Source organism: Nelumbo lutea, chromosome 1 (assembly GCF_056320005.1).
Source record: "Nelumbo lutea isolate HS-2025 chromosome 1, American lotus-T2T, whole genome shotgun sequence".
Taxonomy (NCBI): Eukaryota; Viridiplantae; Streptophyta; class Magnoliopsida; order Proteales; family Nelumbonaceae; genus Nelumbo; species Nelumbo lutea.
In genome coordinates, this window is record NC_142684.1 from 85,592,146 (window position 1) to 85,606,242 (window position 14,097).

The following is a 14,097-nucleotide window of genomic DNA, read 5'->3' on the forward strand; positions in this document are numbered from 1 at the left end:
GAGGTTGTCTGCATAAATATGAATCTATGCGAAACAGAGAGAGAGAAAGAGAGAAACTAGCAAGCAGAGAAAAACTTACCGGTGGTGGAAAATTGCAACGGTGGAGAAGCTTCAGCAGGCGGGGCAGCGGAGAGCTTCAGTGGACGGGCGGTGGAGACCTCCAACGGTAATGTGAAACAGACAATAGGGTTTCAGAGAGACTGTAAAGCATGAGATCAAAAATAAACTATGGAGGATACGCATCCACGAGTTTTTCTCGTTGACGCTATATCGTGGACTGGTCCCGTCCACACCCAGTCGAAGAGGTCTTCATCCCATGGTCCACGGTCCCGTCCACGAGATGAACACGGTGCCAAACACCGCCCTATTGAGTGTCAAACAAGGTTTTTTAAAACCAACCCGGACAACAAACCGGCCAGGGGTCCAGTTCCCTAGTCGAACGGTCCAAGCATTTGAACTAAACAATCAGCCCATTCTGACAAAAATATAAAAAAAAAAAGTCAACCGTTGAACGGTTTCGAATGGTTCAACCACCCGGGTCAGTGGTTTGCTGACCAAATCAATATTTTTTGGCAAAATTCCAGTTTTAGAGAAAAACGGAACCGATCACCTAACCGGTTCCCAGTTTTTCCGGTCCGACCGTCCAGTCCAGTTTTGAAAACCATGGTGTCAAACCTTCACCTGTCTAACTAGAAAAGGCCAGATCTAACTGTATTGATTACTTGCATGCTCATCTTGGTTCAGACTCCAGAGTTCAGAGCCCCCCACTAAAATTACCAGACAGCATAAAGTCATCTTCGATGCATATAGGAGAGCTGATGGCCGCTGTGCTGTGGGAGTCGTTACTAAAGATTCTGTTAGTAAAGTTCTCTGGGTGGTGCGTAAAAATGTTGGGGTCTACCGTCTATGCCACCAATGAAGTTTAAGCTTAGGCAGCACTTGAAGCTCATCAAGTAGCAAGGAAATTCCATCGTTTTCTAAAAGGACATTCTAGAATTATTGTCAATGGTCTTCAAGGAAGAGAGGAACCACCACCTTGTATGGTTTTTGACTAGGTCAGGAATGATTCTAGAATTGTTGTCAATGGTCTTCACGGGGTGATGAGATCTGCTCTGCCCTCACAGAATACTCTTCACACCGACCTCACAGCCACATCCCACTGTATACTGGGAACATCTCCCTTGAATAATAACGTGTAAATACGGGAGATATTTCCGATGTGCCGCTAAAAGATGCTAGGAAGTCGCCGTGAGGAGCAAATCCGGATTCAGGTTGCACAATAAATGCATATGCAGCATTGTTTAGTATATAGCATTAGGAATGATGGAATCGTTGCTTTCGATCAACACCAGTGGAAAAGTAACGAGAAGAAACAGGTTCCGGTAGAAATTTCGGAACACAGCTTGCGGAGAATGTAATAATGTTTTCCAAGGAGATTCAATTGAGTCATTCACCAAAATAAGACAATGTAGTAGTGAGCAGCCAAAAGTTATACAAAAGCAGGAGCTCTACGCCTCTATCCTTCTGCAGCCTAACGGCTAACGCATTTACACAAGTGAAGCCCAAAGTGCAGTACATTGACAGTATCTGCCAATAACTGTATAAAAGCAAATTATAGTGCAACAATGATTCTGATACCATGCAGGGGCACCATGGAGCCTTACATGGCAACATCTGGGTCCAATCTTCTTTGAATGGCAGCTGCAGCCTATGGATATAAACAATGCTGGTGTCAATAATTCGGTAAAAGATGGTTAAATCATGCATTACTAAGCAGAACATTGCAGCCTTAGGATATAAATAACAGTATTGTTGATGATTCAGTGGAAGCTGGCAGAGCTAAACATAACAAGGCAGTGTAAGGATCAAGTGTGCTGACCTCAAAATTTCCGAGCTTGTACTGATATGCCATTTCTTCTCTAAGTTGGGCTTGCTCTTTCATTGCCTGTGCCTGAAAATCCAGAAAGGGAGGAATTATACAATGCAATTCAAAATGTTGTGTTGTTAACTTGATTTGGCTTGGCATTCAAAAGAATAAATACATAGCCGTCCAGGCACCTATGGGGTTGTTTGGTACCATTGTGTTTCAACTTTCAAGTATAAACACCACCATATCAGTGACACATTGGCATTTTGGGTTCAATAATCAATTTTCTATCTGAATGGGAATGTTTTGAGTTAAAGCAGTCATAAAACACTTTGCATGAAATTCTATGCTAGGGGGTGTTCCAAGCTGCTTTGGGAAGAAAAGTCTCAACACCTTGACTGCCATGGCACTGATGCGGTACTGATATGGATGAAAAACGCACATTTCTCCCCAAGCAGGATTCAGTTACAATTAGTGGTGTTTGTGTTTCAAGTATGAACGGTGTTTCAACTCAAAACATTAAAGGTTGAAACACCAATAATACCAAACACAGCCTAAGTGGTTCTGGGGGTTGCCCAATTATATCGTCCCAAGTATTTTAGAGAAGGAACTCATTAAGCCCATCAGGGATTTTTTTACTTGCATAACTCATTGCCTAGGCATCATGCTCCCTTGTCTCCTAGCTTTACCTTGGCACCTTGAACACTATGAATATAAAATTGAAAAAAAGACTGGTAGTGGTAGAGCAGCATATTTACCATTCCACTCTGCATCATGCACTTCAAAGATTCCACCTGTTCTTCCTTCTGTTTTTCACGCTCTCGCATTAATTCTTGCCTGAAGTAAAACAAAGCTCTTGGTTAAACCTAGAAATAGTGATTGATATATTTACACTATAAAGGGGGGTTGTGTGAAAAAAGGAGATTGGCTCTCTAATGTAACTTTTTGGTGCTTGGCACATTCTATCTTGTAAAACTGATTTTTTTTAAAATACCAATATTCTATTTCTTCAAATCAACAAAACTGATTCTAATTATTCATAAAACAAATATATTTACATAATTTAATGCAAATGAAGATAGACTTAACAGTTGGACTACAACCAAAAGCACAAATGCACTTTGCTATACCCACAAGAACCTCCCACAAGAACCAAAAGCACAAATGCACTTTACCACCCTTGTATGTGTGTCTTATTCACAGGTCAAAACTGTTGCAGTTCAAAGGCTTCCCCCAGTGCAGTTTTCAAATATGCTTCTGGTTACTTCAATCATTACTCACATTTGCTAACTTTTGTTTCTATGATTGCTTAAGCGTAGTTACCTGACTTGCAGAGATTATGCTTTTGTTTATCTATCTATTTATTTATTTTTTTTTAACAAAAATATAGCCCATCAACATGCTGTGATGCATGCGTACGATTGAAATTAATGGCATTCATGCTTTACTTTGAGAAAGACTCCACAGAACTGCAACAAGGAGTTGACAAATTGGTGCTAATCCTAACTGGAGTCAAGAACTAATAATCAGTACATGAGTGGATCTGCAAGTTGGATTTTCACAATATGTGAATAAAAATCTTGTATGAATCCTCAAAATCCATCTCATTCAAATAATCTTCACATTTAACAAAATAAAATTGTCCATCCATTACAAAGAGGAAACTGCCAGAAAATTATCCCAACATGGAGAAAGTTCGGAGGACAGAAACATTTATACAATTTTTTTATAGGAAGCAGCATTTATACAATTATCATCCCTCGCTTAATGAATCCTGAAGAGTTCAGTGATTTCTTGGTGAATGCAGTTGCTAGTGGATGGAGTACTAATGCATCTATAGGTGACTAGCAGTGAGCCACAGTATCTTTTGCCATTTGTTGGACTATCTGGACGAAGAAATAGAATCTTTTGGACTGTTTTTGGTTTGAAAGAAAAGGAAGGGAAATTAAGTCAATTAAGGAAGAGGTTTCCCTTCCTTTTCTTTCAAACCAAACACGAAATTAAGGAAAGGAGCAAATTTTCCACCAAAGTTCATGCTAGCTTTCTTATGGGCTGGGCTCTGGCTCTTTAAGATAAGAACTTCCATAGCAGTTATTTTGACAGCCAGCAAAGCGCAAAGGGGGGCGGGGGGATGTAAAAACAGAATAAACAGACAGCCCTATTAAGAGACACCCCACTTAAGGGGCAAAGTGTTTGCACAGTTGCAATATATAAAAAGGTTCTATCCACCACAGATTTAGCCAAAAAATCCGCAATTGAGTTCAGTTCCCTTGGAATCCATCTCAATTCGCAAAACAGAGAAGAAACTTCAGAAATCTCATTGAGAAAGTGGCCCAGTCTCCAAGGGCCCTTATCTGGATTGGAGGCCCAGCTAATAGCATTCCTAGAATCTCCCTCAACGAGTAGAGTTAAGCTGTAGCGATTTAACAGTTCTCAGACCAATCACTAATGCTCTGATTTCAGCTTCAGAAGCATCTACTGCACCAGTGAGACCACTGTAAGCCCAAATCACTGAGCCCTCTCTGTCTAGAATCACTCCCCCAATGCCAGCCGCCGGAATCTGGCCAGAGATTGCTCTACAATTGCCATTAAACTTCAGTAAATAATCTAACTCAGGCCTGGGAGTGAGGAGGTGCCTTGGTTGATTACTAACAGTGGAGGACTGTATAATCTCTATTAAACTCCTTGGTCCTTTCAAGATCAGCATATCCAGGAAAAGGTGCACTCAAGAATTCTTTCTCTAATTGCTTCAGTCCTCACAAACTTGTTATCAAAACTTCTCCTGTTACGTTCATCCCAGATACACCACATAACAGCATGAGTTAAGGCTCTCCAAAAAATTTTACCTCTAGACCCCATCCTGTTGAATTCTTTGTTGTCCTCTCCCTCCTCCTGGAAGCTATCAAGCTCAACTTTGACAATCATTTGATTGGGAATCCAGATCCTCCAGGCATAGAAGGCTCATTATTAGGACCTAGAGGTAAGATCCTCATGCTGTATTTGGATCTGATGGGAGAGGGCACATCCATCCATGCAAAGCTTATTACTTTATTACAGGGTTTCAACTGATGATTTCCATGGACTATGTAAAGTTGAAGGTTGAGGGGAGGTCCCCAGGCTTTCATTAATTCATTGAAAGAATGCAACACAGTCATTAGAGGAATTGAGGGTTATTACATGTGGTTTGTGAGGCAAGGGCATTGACTTCAAGAGCAAATATCTTTAAGGGTGGATTCCTAAATCAGTCAACTCTTATCTTTTTTTTTTTGTCCTGTATTGTTAAAAATTCATCTGATATGTATATCATGCATATCTTTCAAGGATCATGTATTTTTTTTTTGACACATTGCAATTGCTCCCAATGTTATACCCTTTTGCAATAAGCGAACTTATGCTGATACAACAATTTGCTGACTATGGTTTCTAGTTCCTGAAACTAACAGGGTTTCATTCTTTTTTTGTGATTTTCCAACATAGGATCAACTTATAGATAGAAGTACATATCTCACCAATTAATAAATTTGTCATGAACTGTTTCCCCAAGGCAGTTTGGACAGAATTTCTATCTCTATTGGTGTTCCAACAGAAGCTTATCATACTCATTGATATGGTAGAATTTTTTTATCAACGAATAAATATTTTATTAATCCAGAAAATAAGAGTTACAGGCAACCCAAGGAAAGGCATGAGATGCGACCTTTCATTTAAGATTGATTACATACAAGATCAGATGAACATGATTACAAGGTAGCCCAAAATAAAGAATCCCGAGAAACCCCCTGTTTAGCAAGTGAATCAGCCATAGAATTTTAGAGCATTGATAAGGGGGGTAACCTCTTTCTGAATGATGCTTCCTTTCACAGTTGTTTCTTTCTAAGAAACAATAGAACATAGGATAAGTTTTATGTTTTATCAGAGTGGCACAAACCGCAAATGGAAAAAAAATGAATTTATTTATATTTTAACCAATAATAGTAAATTATTATTGCATTAATATAAGAAATGATGGTAATCTTTTAAGTGCAAATCCTTACAATTAATTGCAAAATAATGAATCTAAGGCTACACAATTCCCTAAATTTGATCCCTTTTGAAAAATCTACAACCATTGTTTCATTGTTCCAGCATCCTTAACGAGTAGGAGATGATGGGCTTCAGCACTAATTGGGACATTTGGCTAAAGGAGACTGATTATATGTTTTGGGGTTCATGGGGCTTCCTGAGTAGAACCTCTGGTTTTTTATTTTGTATTTGGGACCGCTCAATCCTCATTCTTTCTAAAAAATTTCTTCTCGTAGGAAAATTTGTCTAAATGCCTGTACATGCCTGGCATACTGATGTCGGGATATGATAGTTATCAGATACAAATACCAGATACTGCATGGATACATCTAGATGTACTCTATAGCATTAATTACTTCTAAATATATATATATATATATATATATATATATATATATATATATATATATATATATATTATATACATACTAATATACTATAAAAAATTTGCATATGCTAGAAATTTAATTATGCATATTACATGGGATACCCATAGCCACATGTGTCCAGGATTTCAGGAAATGGAGAGTCATATGCTACATTTACTGTATCTATGTTTGTGCCCTATCTGTATCTAGGCATCACAGTAGAAATTTTTAAAGGAAAAAAAGCAAATAAACCAAGACATACCGACGCTGCTCTTCATCATTAAATACTGTACGCTCTATTTGCAGGAACTTCTTTGAACCTTTTTTCATCTCTTTTTCCATCTGACGCCTATGGTAAGCATCTAAACCATAATATCTGCAGTCACAAAACCATTTTTAGTTCAAATATTAAAATAACTGAACTGTTGAGAGTAAAACTATGATGAAAGAAATAGGAGAGACAAGAGAAATAATAACCCTAAAAAGAAGGGAAGGCAACTGCAAAGAAACACTAGGACTAGAAAACTACAACAGTAAATAGTAATCTCCACAATATGGACCACCGATCTACTTTAAACTCATTAAAAAAAATCAGAAAGCTTCATGGGCAGTGGTTGGAAACAAATGTTTAAATACTAAACAATCCTTTCTCATCCCAAGAAAGTGATGCTAAGGCAGGATGTTGCTAGGTATATAGGGCCTATCTGTTTGCAAGCAATCCCCTACTCTCCTCTTTTGTTGCTTTTGATACTTCATTTGTACAAATAACGTGATTTTTGTGCTTTTAGAGGTCCCTACTATAGCCTCTTGTCTATGCTTATCCCATTTGAATCAGCTCATGAAAATCCATGCTACCAGTCCAATCCCCTGGTAGTTTTTGACACACCTAACTCTAAGTGATGGATTTGGAGTTCCAACAACCCAAAAGAGTATGCTTATTTATGTGGATAGCCAACCTTAGGGCAGTCAATGGACTCCGAAAGTCCGATACCCAATTTGACACCAAATCCAATTATCCCAGATTTGGATATTAGAACTTGCATCCAATTAATAATGGAACCAGATGCAGATTTAACCCCATCCAATCCAATTAAAAATTATTATTTTATGTATATATGTAGTGTAATTGTGTGCGTCTGTATATATAATTATATAAAATTTATAACTGATAAATTCAATATTTAATATTTATATACATTTATTATATATAATATATAAATGCATATATATATATATATATTAAAAACAATTAATTTTTTAGAATTTCTTTTGTCATTTTAAGCACAATAAGTTGGATGTGGATTAAATCCAAATCCACATCTGATCTGAGTCCAACATGCGACATATCAAATTTCAGTTAGGATTGGGATCCAAAGGCTTAATAATTGGATTGGATGTAGATGTAGCCAGATCCGAACTGATTACAGTTCTAGCCAACCTGAACAAACTTTTTATTACCAACCACCTTTTTTATGGATGGCAATCAACCACCTTATAGTAAAGGGTAGAAGTGTTCACAAATAGTGTTCATTATGCCACCAGCATGAGGAATTGGTTCCCTACCTTTTTCCCTATTGCCCTTTTAGCAACAATACTCAATTCAATTTCACACTATTTTTTGGGAGAGTATGGGTGATTCTAGATGAAACAAACATGCTCTGAAACTTGACTGGTAAAGAACATCTCTACAAGAGAGGATTCTATGCAACCAAACCCCCTTTGCTATTTGCTGGTTAATTTGGGAGAAGTGGAACCTAAGAATCTTTTATCACAAGAAACATCCTGAGGAAAGACTAATCAAGAAGATTTAACCCTTTGGTTCCTAACCTTTTTACGGCATAATATAATACAAATCCAACACTTGTCAAAAAAATGGTGTTGGGGGGAGCACCAGGCTGGGGATAAACTTGTAAAAGCGTTTTTAATTGTTTAGATGTTTGAAGACCAGCCTTTTTTTCGTATCGGCTCCATTTTATGTCAGTTTCTTTGGAAATTGGATTGTTGGGATTTGCTTGTGTCTATGTGCGTCACAACCATTTAAAATCATGATGCGCAGAAAATGGAGCAGAACCTTACTTTTTTGAAGGAAAGGTAGCTGTATTATGATCCTCCATGAATCTGTAAGACGGATAAATGTTAGCTCAGAACCTGAGAGATAATAGTAGTATGGTACTTAGTGCTTACAATAGCCTAACACAACATAAATGTATCATTTAGTGTCCAGTGTGCATGCTTCTAATCTATATAGGATTCCTAATTAAGTATGATAAGCTTCATTTGACAATTCAGGTAGAATAGTTAGAGTTATCTTACTCTTTGAACATTTGCTTCTCTTCCCAGTTGGATAGAGTTTCTAGGTTCACCTGCAGTTGAAAACCCAAGTTACAAAGGCATGCAACAATCTCCAACTCATTAGAACTACCTGGTGGACAGATTTCCACCAATCAATTATTTTACCAATACAGTCAAATAAACCAAAGGCAAATTACCAAAAATGCATCGCAAAAATAAGCATTTTAGCCAAAATGGAAGATTAAAACACCAATAGAAGTTCGACACATTTTATGGTGTGGAAAAAGGAAAAAAATCAGTTTTAAACATTACTGCTTATTGTCTACAACATCTGGGAGAACAAGATTTTGGGAAGTTCTTTGTAATATACAAAACTCCAACCCAAATCACTGCTTGAATAGATAATATTTTTTAGTCACCGTGATCCATTAATTCAAGAACAGCCTGGGCCCTCATAATTTGTCAGGTGCAAAGACAAACTAAGTGAAAAATCAGCTGGAAAGATGACCACAACGTATGGTTCTAGTGTGCTCATTTGGAAGGTGGAAATTGGAATAATGGACAATAAGATTTTAGCCAGGGTAAAGATTTGGATAAACCACTTTTTTTATTGAAAAAGGTAAAATAGTATCTGTCTATCAATTTTTATCACTACAAAGTGTATATTCTATATTTCCAGCAGGGATAGGCCTGGGTTACTAAAAATGCATGTGCCCAAATCAGCAACCCCCATTAAAGCCGAAAAGAACTTCTAAAATCATCAGGTGCCAAAAATTCATTTGATCACACCAATTTCAGTGAAACTGTTTACGTAATTTCTTAAGGAAGACTCATACAGTGCTGCCTCCTAATCTTCTGAATACGAAAGATATGTTGAATTCCCATTCGCCCTTGCTGCACCCAAACAAAGGAAAAGAAAAAAGAAAATGAAGAAAGGACAAACCTATAGGTCAGGTGAAAGTTAACAGTTAACTCAAGAAATTCCCATAAAAGAATCTCTATTATCCAATTAATACTTAAGAAGGTAGAGAAAAGTCTCTTAATAGCTTTTTTGGGGTCCAAAGGTAGAAGGAATTTTCATCTCCAATAATTCCTCTCTTTTTACCATATGGTGGATAACCATTGGACTAAATTTGCCACGTGAAGAGAATGTAATTTTGGTATGACCAAAGTTGTCCACCCATTACACTCCCTATCTACATGGAAATTTTCAGTGTCATAGCTGTCATTGCATGGCCAAAAGAGATAACCAGCCCTTTTCTTTTGGTTCTAAGCTCTAAAAAGACTACAAAAACATTGGAGTGCCGTTCGAGACAGATAATATTAGAGTATGTTGGTTCTGTAACATCACCAATCTGTAGAATGCATATATTTCCTCTGTTGTTATCATTATTATTCTGGCAGGTACACTGGAAGAACTTTTCCCTTAAAGGAGAAATATGTGATTGCTCTAATTATCTTTTTTTTTGTGCATGTAACAACATGATTGTGTGAGATAACCATACCTGCTTAACTTCTGCTAACCATGCAGTGAATTCTGGTCGTTTATTCCTCCAAAAGAAATACAGTTTGTCAGAGAAATGAGAAGGCATAAAGAAATGAAATCATCATCATCATCATCCATGCCTTATCCCAACTATATGGGACATAAAGAAATGAAATGATTATTGCATATTTCAAACCAATGATCAATTAATATTGATTCTCAATGCATGATGAATACTAAAAATGTAATGGCTTCATAAAAGTCCATATGGATATCAGTCTACCAAGTTTCCAGCGTCAAAACTTGTGGAATTGTTATTGGGTGAGCCCTGTTGGAGATTTTAAGATTCTTACCTATGGCTCTGAGTATAGACCAGAGATAAAATAGATGACAAGGGAGAACATAATCAGCGTTCTATTTACCACCTTAGAAGCTCTAATTCAGACATTTACTACCAAACTCCAGAAACACTTGGAGAACGAGTTTGTAGTGACAAGAGCAAACAAAAAACAAGAGACAAACCATGAAGGCACATGTTTTTGATAATGAGAAGGAAAAGGAACAGCCAATTTGATACAATGTATACCCATGGACAATCTAGGAAAACAGATAGAAACCGTCATGATTTATGACACTAATCACGGTACCCTTGAAGAATATAGAGATTGATGGGTAAAAAGACTAAAATTATTTGACGGTGTTTCTGTTGTGGACTTGAGGAGGAATTGGAAGTAAGTGGTTGATCCCATAGCACTGAAGGCTGTCATTAAGCCATCTTGGTCTCCCCCATTCAGTGCTTTCACTAAGCTGAATTTTGATGGGAGTAGTGAAGAACATCCAGGTCCTTCAGGAATTGGAGGAGTTTTCAGAAATGAGGACAGTAGAGTAATTGCCTTATACTAGGGACCAATAGGGGTGGGAGATTCCCTGAGGACAGAAATTCTAGCGGTTATGGAAGGTATTCAAAGAGCCAAGGATTTGAACATCTCTGAGCTGATTATTGAAGGGGATTCAAAGCTGGTTATAAGCTGGCTTCAAAAGGAAGAGGGACTGGTGTAGTGGGATTACATTAATAAGACAAGGAAATTTAAATGGCTGGTTAAAGGAATGAAAATTATTCTGAATTGGGTAAAAAGAAATGTTAATAGCTTTTCTGATGCATTGACAAAACAAGGGGTGGGAAGAAGTCATGCTTTCTCGGCTATGTTATAATGTTGTTCTTATGTTTGGGGAGACTTAAAGAGAGTTTATCTCTCCCTTTCTTTGTACTATCCTTAATTTTTTAATGAAAAATTTTCAGTTATTGATAAAAATTATAGAGAGAGATTGATTAGATACAAATTAAAATCACGACTTCCAAGTTCCAACTTCCAGGATTCCAATAGTAACTGTAGACCTTGGAGGCATGCATAGCTGGAGAGGAGAGAGAGATCACAACTTACAGATGGATCAACGCTTTGTTTTATTGATGAATGATTGATCATAGATCTATATATTGGAAAAGGAAATAAAAGGAAAAAAGAGAGAGATGAAAAGCACGCTATCAATCAGTTTGAGAGGAGAAACATCCGGTGCTTTGACCATGATTTGAGAACTAAGATGCTAGAATTGCCACACAAAGAATTTGCATGAATGAAATAGCTCCATACGGTAGGTGTAGAGAAAAGAGAGCAAAGAATAAAAACAAACATGATAGGATATGATGAAAGAAAAGTTGAGGTAGAAAATCCATAAAACGAACACAGCCATTATCCAAATTCTAAGAAGCAAAATGTGAGAATAGAATGGGAATGTAAACAAGACTGGCATTCTTCTGCGGGACGTTGTTTGTCAAGCTGCAAAATAGACTGGCCAAGCACACGTTTCTGCTACCAAAAGAATGAGCTATATTTACTATTTTTCGTAAAGCGAAGAATAGTGCATTGTGCATATAATAACTCAGAGACCTGGTGCCAATTCCTGAGCTTGATTCGATAGGGTTCCCAATTAAACGGACTCAATCTACTATTAAGGATACCAAATTTCCCAATATTGAGGTTATAACTTTAAAGCATTTCCTAATCACGACCCACCCAGCTGACGAGGGCCAACAATTCAACGAACCAAGCAGAAAGATTGAAACAAGAAAATGAATTCAAAGACGTAAATAATACTCCTTCAAGCTCACCAATGAACTTCAAAACCTAATTTTAGAAGGAGAATCCAACTTTAAAAACTTATATTTGTTAAAACGTCGAATCAAAGCTAATGAGAAGTTAAAATTATCGATAGACATTTTATAAAAAAAATGGAAGAAATCCAGAGGTTCTCAAAAGAAAGTCCTTACCACATGTCGGTCTCCTTGATAATCCCGTATTTCCCCCATGAATTCGTAACAGCTCCCTTCTTCCCATCCTCTTTCGTCCTATCCGACCTTTTCTTTTTATGCTTATCCTTCGACTTCTTCTTCTTCTTCTCGTCTTTATCCCTCTTTCTCCTCTTTCTGCCCCTTTCCTTCTCCCTTTCTCTACGTCTCCGACGCCTCTCCTTCTCATACTCCCTTCCCTTTCTCTTCCTCTTTTCCCGGTGCTTTCTCCGCCTCCGCTCGTCTTCGCTTTCACTCCCCTCTGACGAATAATCAGAACTCTCTGACTCAGAATCATCACTAAACGAGTCCTCCGAATCGGACGAATAAGAAGAATCAGACGAAGCGGACCAATCGTCGTCGCTGTAGCGCCTCCGAGACCTTCCATCAGAGTTCCTCCTCCTTTTCTCCTTCTTCTTATCCTTGCTTCTACTGCTCAGCCTTTTATCCTCTTTATTACCTCTAGACTCTCCATCTCCGTTGTCGTCGTCAGTCTCTTCCTCTTTCTTCCTTTTCGATTTCTTCTCACGATCCCTCTTCGACGGTGCATCTTCTTCTCTTCTCACGTATTCTTCGTCTTCGTCTTCGTCTTCTCTGCCATCTCTTTCTGGTATAGATCCATTCCTTCGATCCTTCGCCATTTTCCTTCCCAAATATTTCAATTTCGCGCACACAAGAGAGAGAGAGAGAGAGTAAGGAAACTATTATCACTCTCTGGCGGTAAAAGGACACATATTGCAGAACATACGTGTGATGCATCGAACGGTTGAAAACTGATTTGATGCACCAGGCCCCATAATTTGCCAACTATCCCCTGTGACAAGCTTCATGAGCATGATAGTTCATACAGATTACCTGAGACAACTTTATTTATAGTAAATTACATAATAGCACCTTATACTCTACGGGTAGTGATAAAAGGCCCATGAATCGTAGACTCCAATCCAAGTTTTTATGCTAATTTGCTAACAAAGATGTTTTATTAAGCAAAACATTAAAAAAAACACACACTTGGGCCCGTTTGGTGTGTCTTTTTGGGAAGATTTTTTGATAGTTCTGACTAGATCTGCTCATGGGCCAGGCCGGTCCGGGCTTTTACTCTTCATTAACAGAAATATGTTAGGCCCGAGCCCGAGACCAGCCCGACCAACGGGCCTCCAACTTGGGCCCGAGCCCGAAGCCTGACCTAATAAAAAAATTAGAAATTTTCCCTATTCAATAATCAATATAAATCAGATTTTATTTACATTAGAAAAATATATAAATTCAAATTTTATTTATATTAAAAAAAGTATAAAGAAGGGAAAGAGGATGTGGAGAAGAAGAATTCGGTTGGAAAAAGAAGGGAAAGAGGTGAAAAAAAAGAGGGGTATTCGACTAGGGTTTTTAGGTTTAGTTATAGATTGGGTCGGGCCGGGCTATTTTGGCAAATCCTGAGCCCGGCTCGAATTTATTGTGGGTCGGGCTTTTTGGCCCGAGGTTAAGCTCGTGGGCCTATATAGGTGTTCAAGCCTGTTCGGGGGCCGGGTCAGGCTGGGCTGGCCCGTCGGGCCACCGGGCCCATGAACAAGTCTAGTTCTGACATGTAAAAGAGGCATTGAGTTTTTATGTAGATCTGAGTAGCCTGAAGCATGTTTAGCAGATGCGCATCTTTTTGCACGAGATTAAAACAGAAAAG

General features: G+C 38.1%; 1 protein-coding gene across 1 annotated transcript; it reads right to left on the reverse strand.

Moving 5' to 3' along the window:
• Positions 1-1,413: 1,413 nt before the first annotated feature.
• Positions 1,414-13,181, reverse strand: LOC148875858 (nucleic acid-binding protein). The gene is made up of 8 exons (XM_088965532.1): positions 12,402-13,181; positions 10,095-10,140; positions 8,611-8,660; positions 8,374-8,415; positions 6,560-6,673; positions 2,626-2,704; positions 1,880-1,951; positions 1,414-1,708 (listed from the first exon to the last, which is right to left on the reverse strand). The coding sequence occupies exons 1-8, from the start codon at positions 13,058-13,060 to the stop codon at positions 1,661-1,663; spliced, it is 1,110 nt and encodes a 369-aa protein (XP_088821658.1). The 5' UTR covers positions 13,061-13,181; the 3' UTR covers positions 1,414-1,660.
• Positions 13,182-14,097: the final 916 nt, after the last annotated feature.

Coding starts and splice junctions, on each gene's coding strand:
- LOC148875858 (XM_088965532.1), bottom strand. CDS start 13,060: ATGGCGAAGGATCGAAGGAATGGATCTATACCAGAAAGAGATGGCAGA. Junction 2,705..6,559: donor AATGATGAAGAGCAGCGTCG/GTATGTCTTGGT, acceptor GTTTTACTTCAG/GCAAGAATTAATGCGAGAGC. Junction 1,709..1,879: donor ACAAGCTCGGAAATTTTGAG/GTCAGCACACTT, acceptor TTATATCCATAG/GCTGCAGCTGCCATTCAAAG.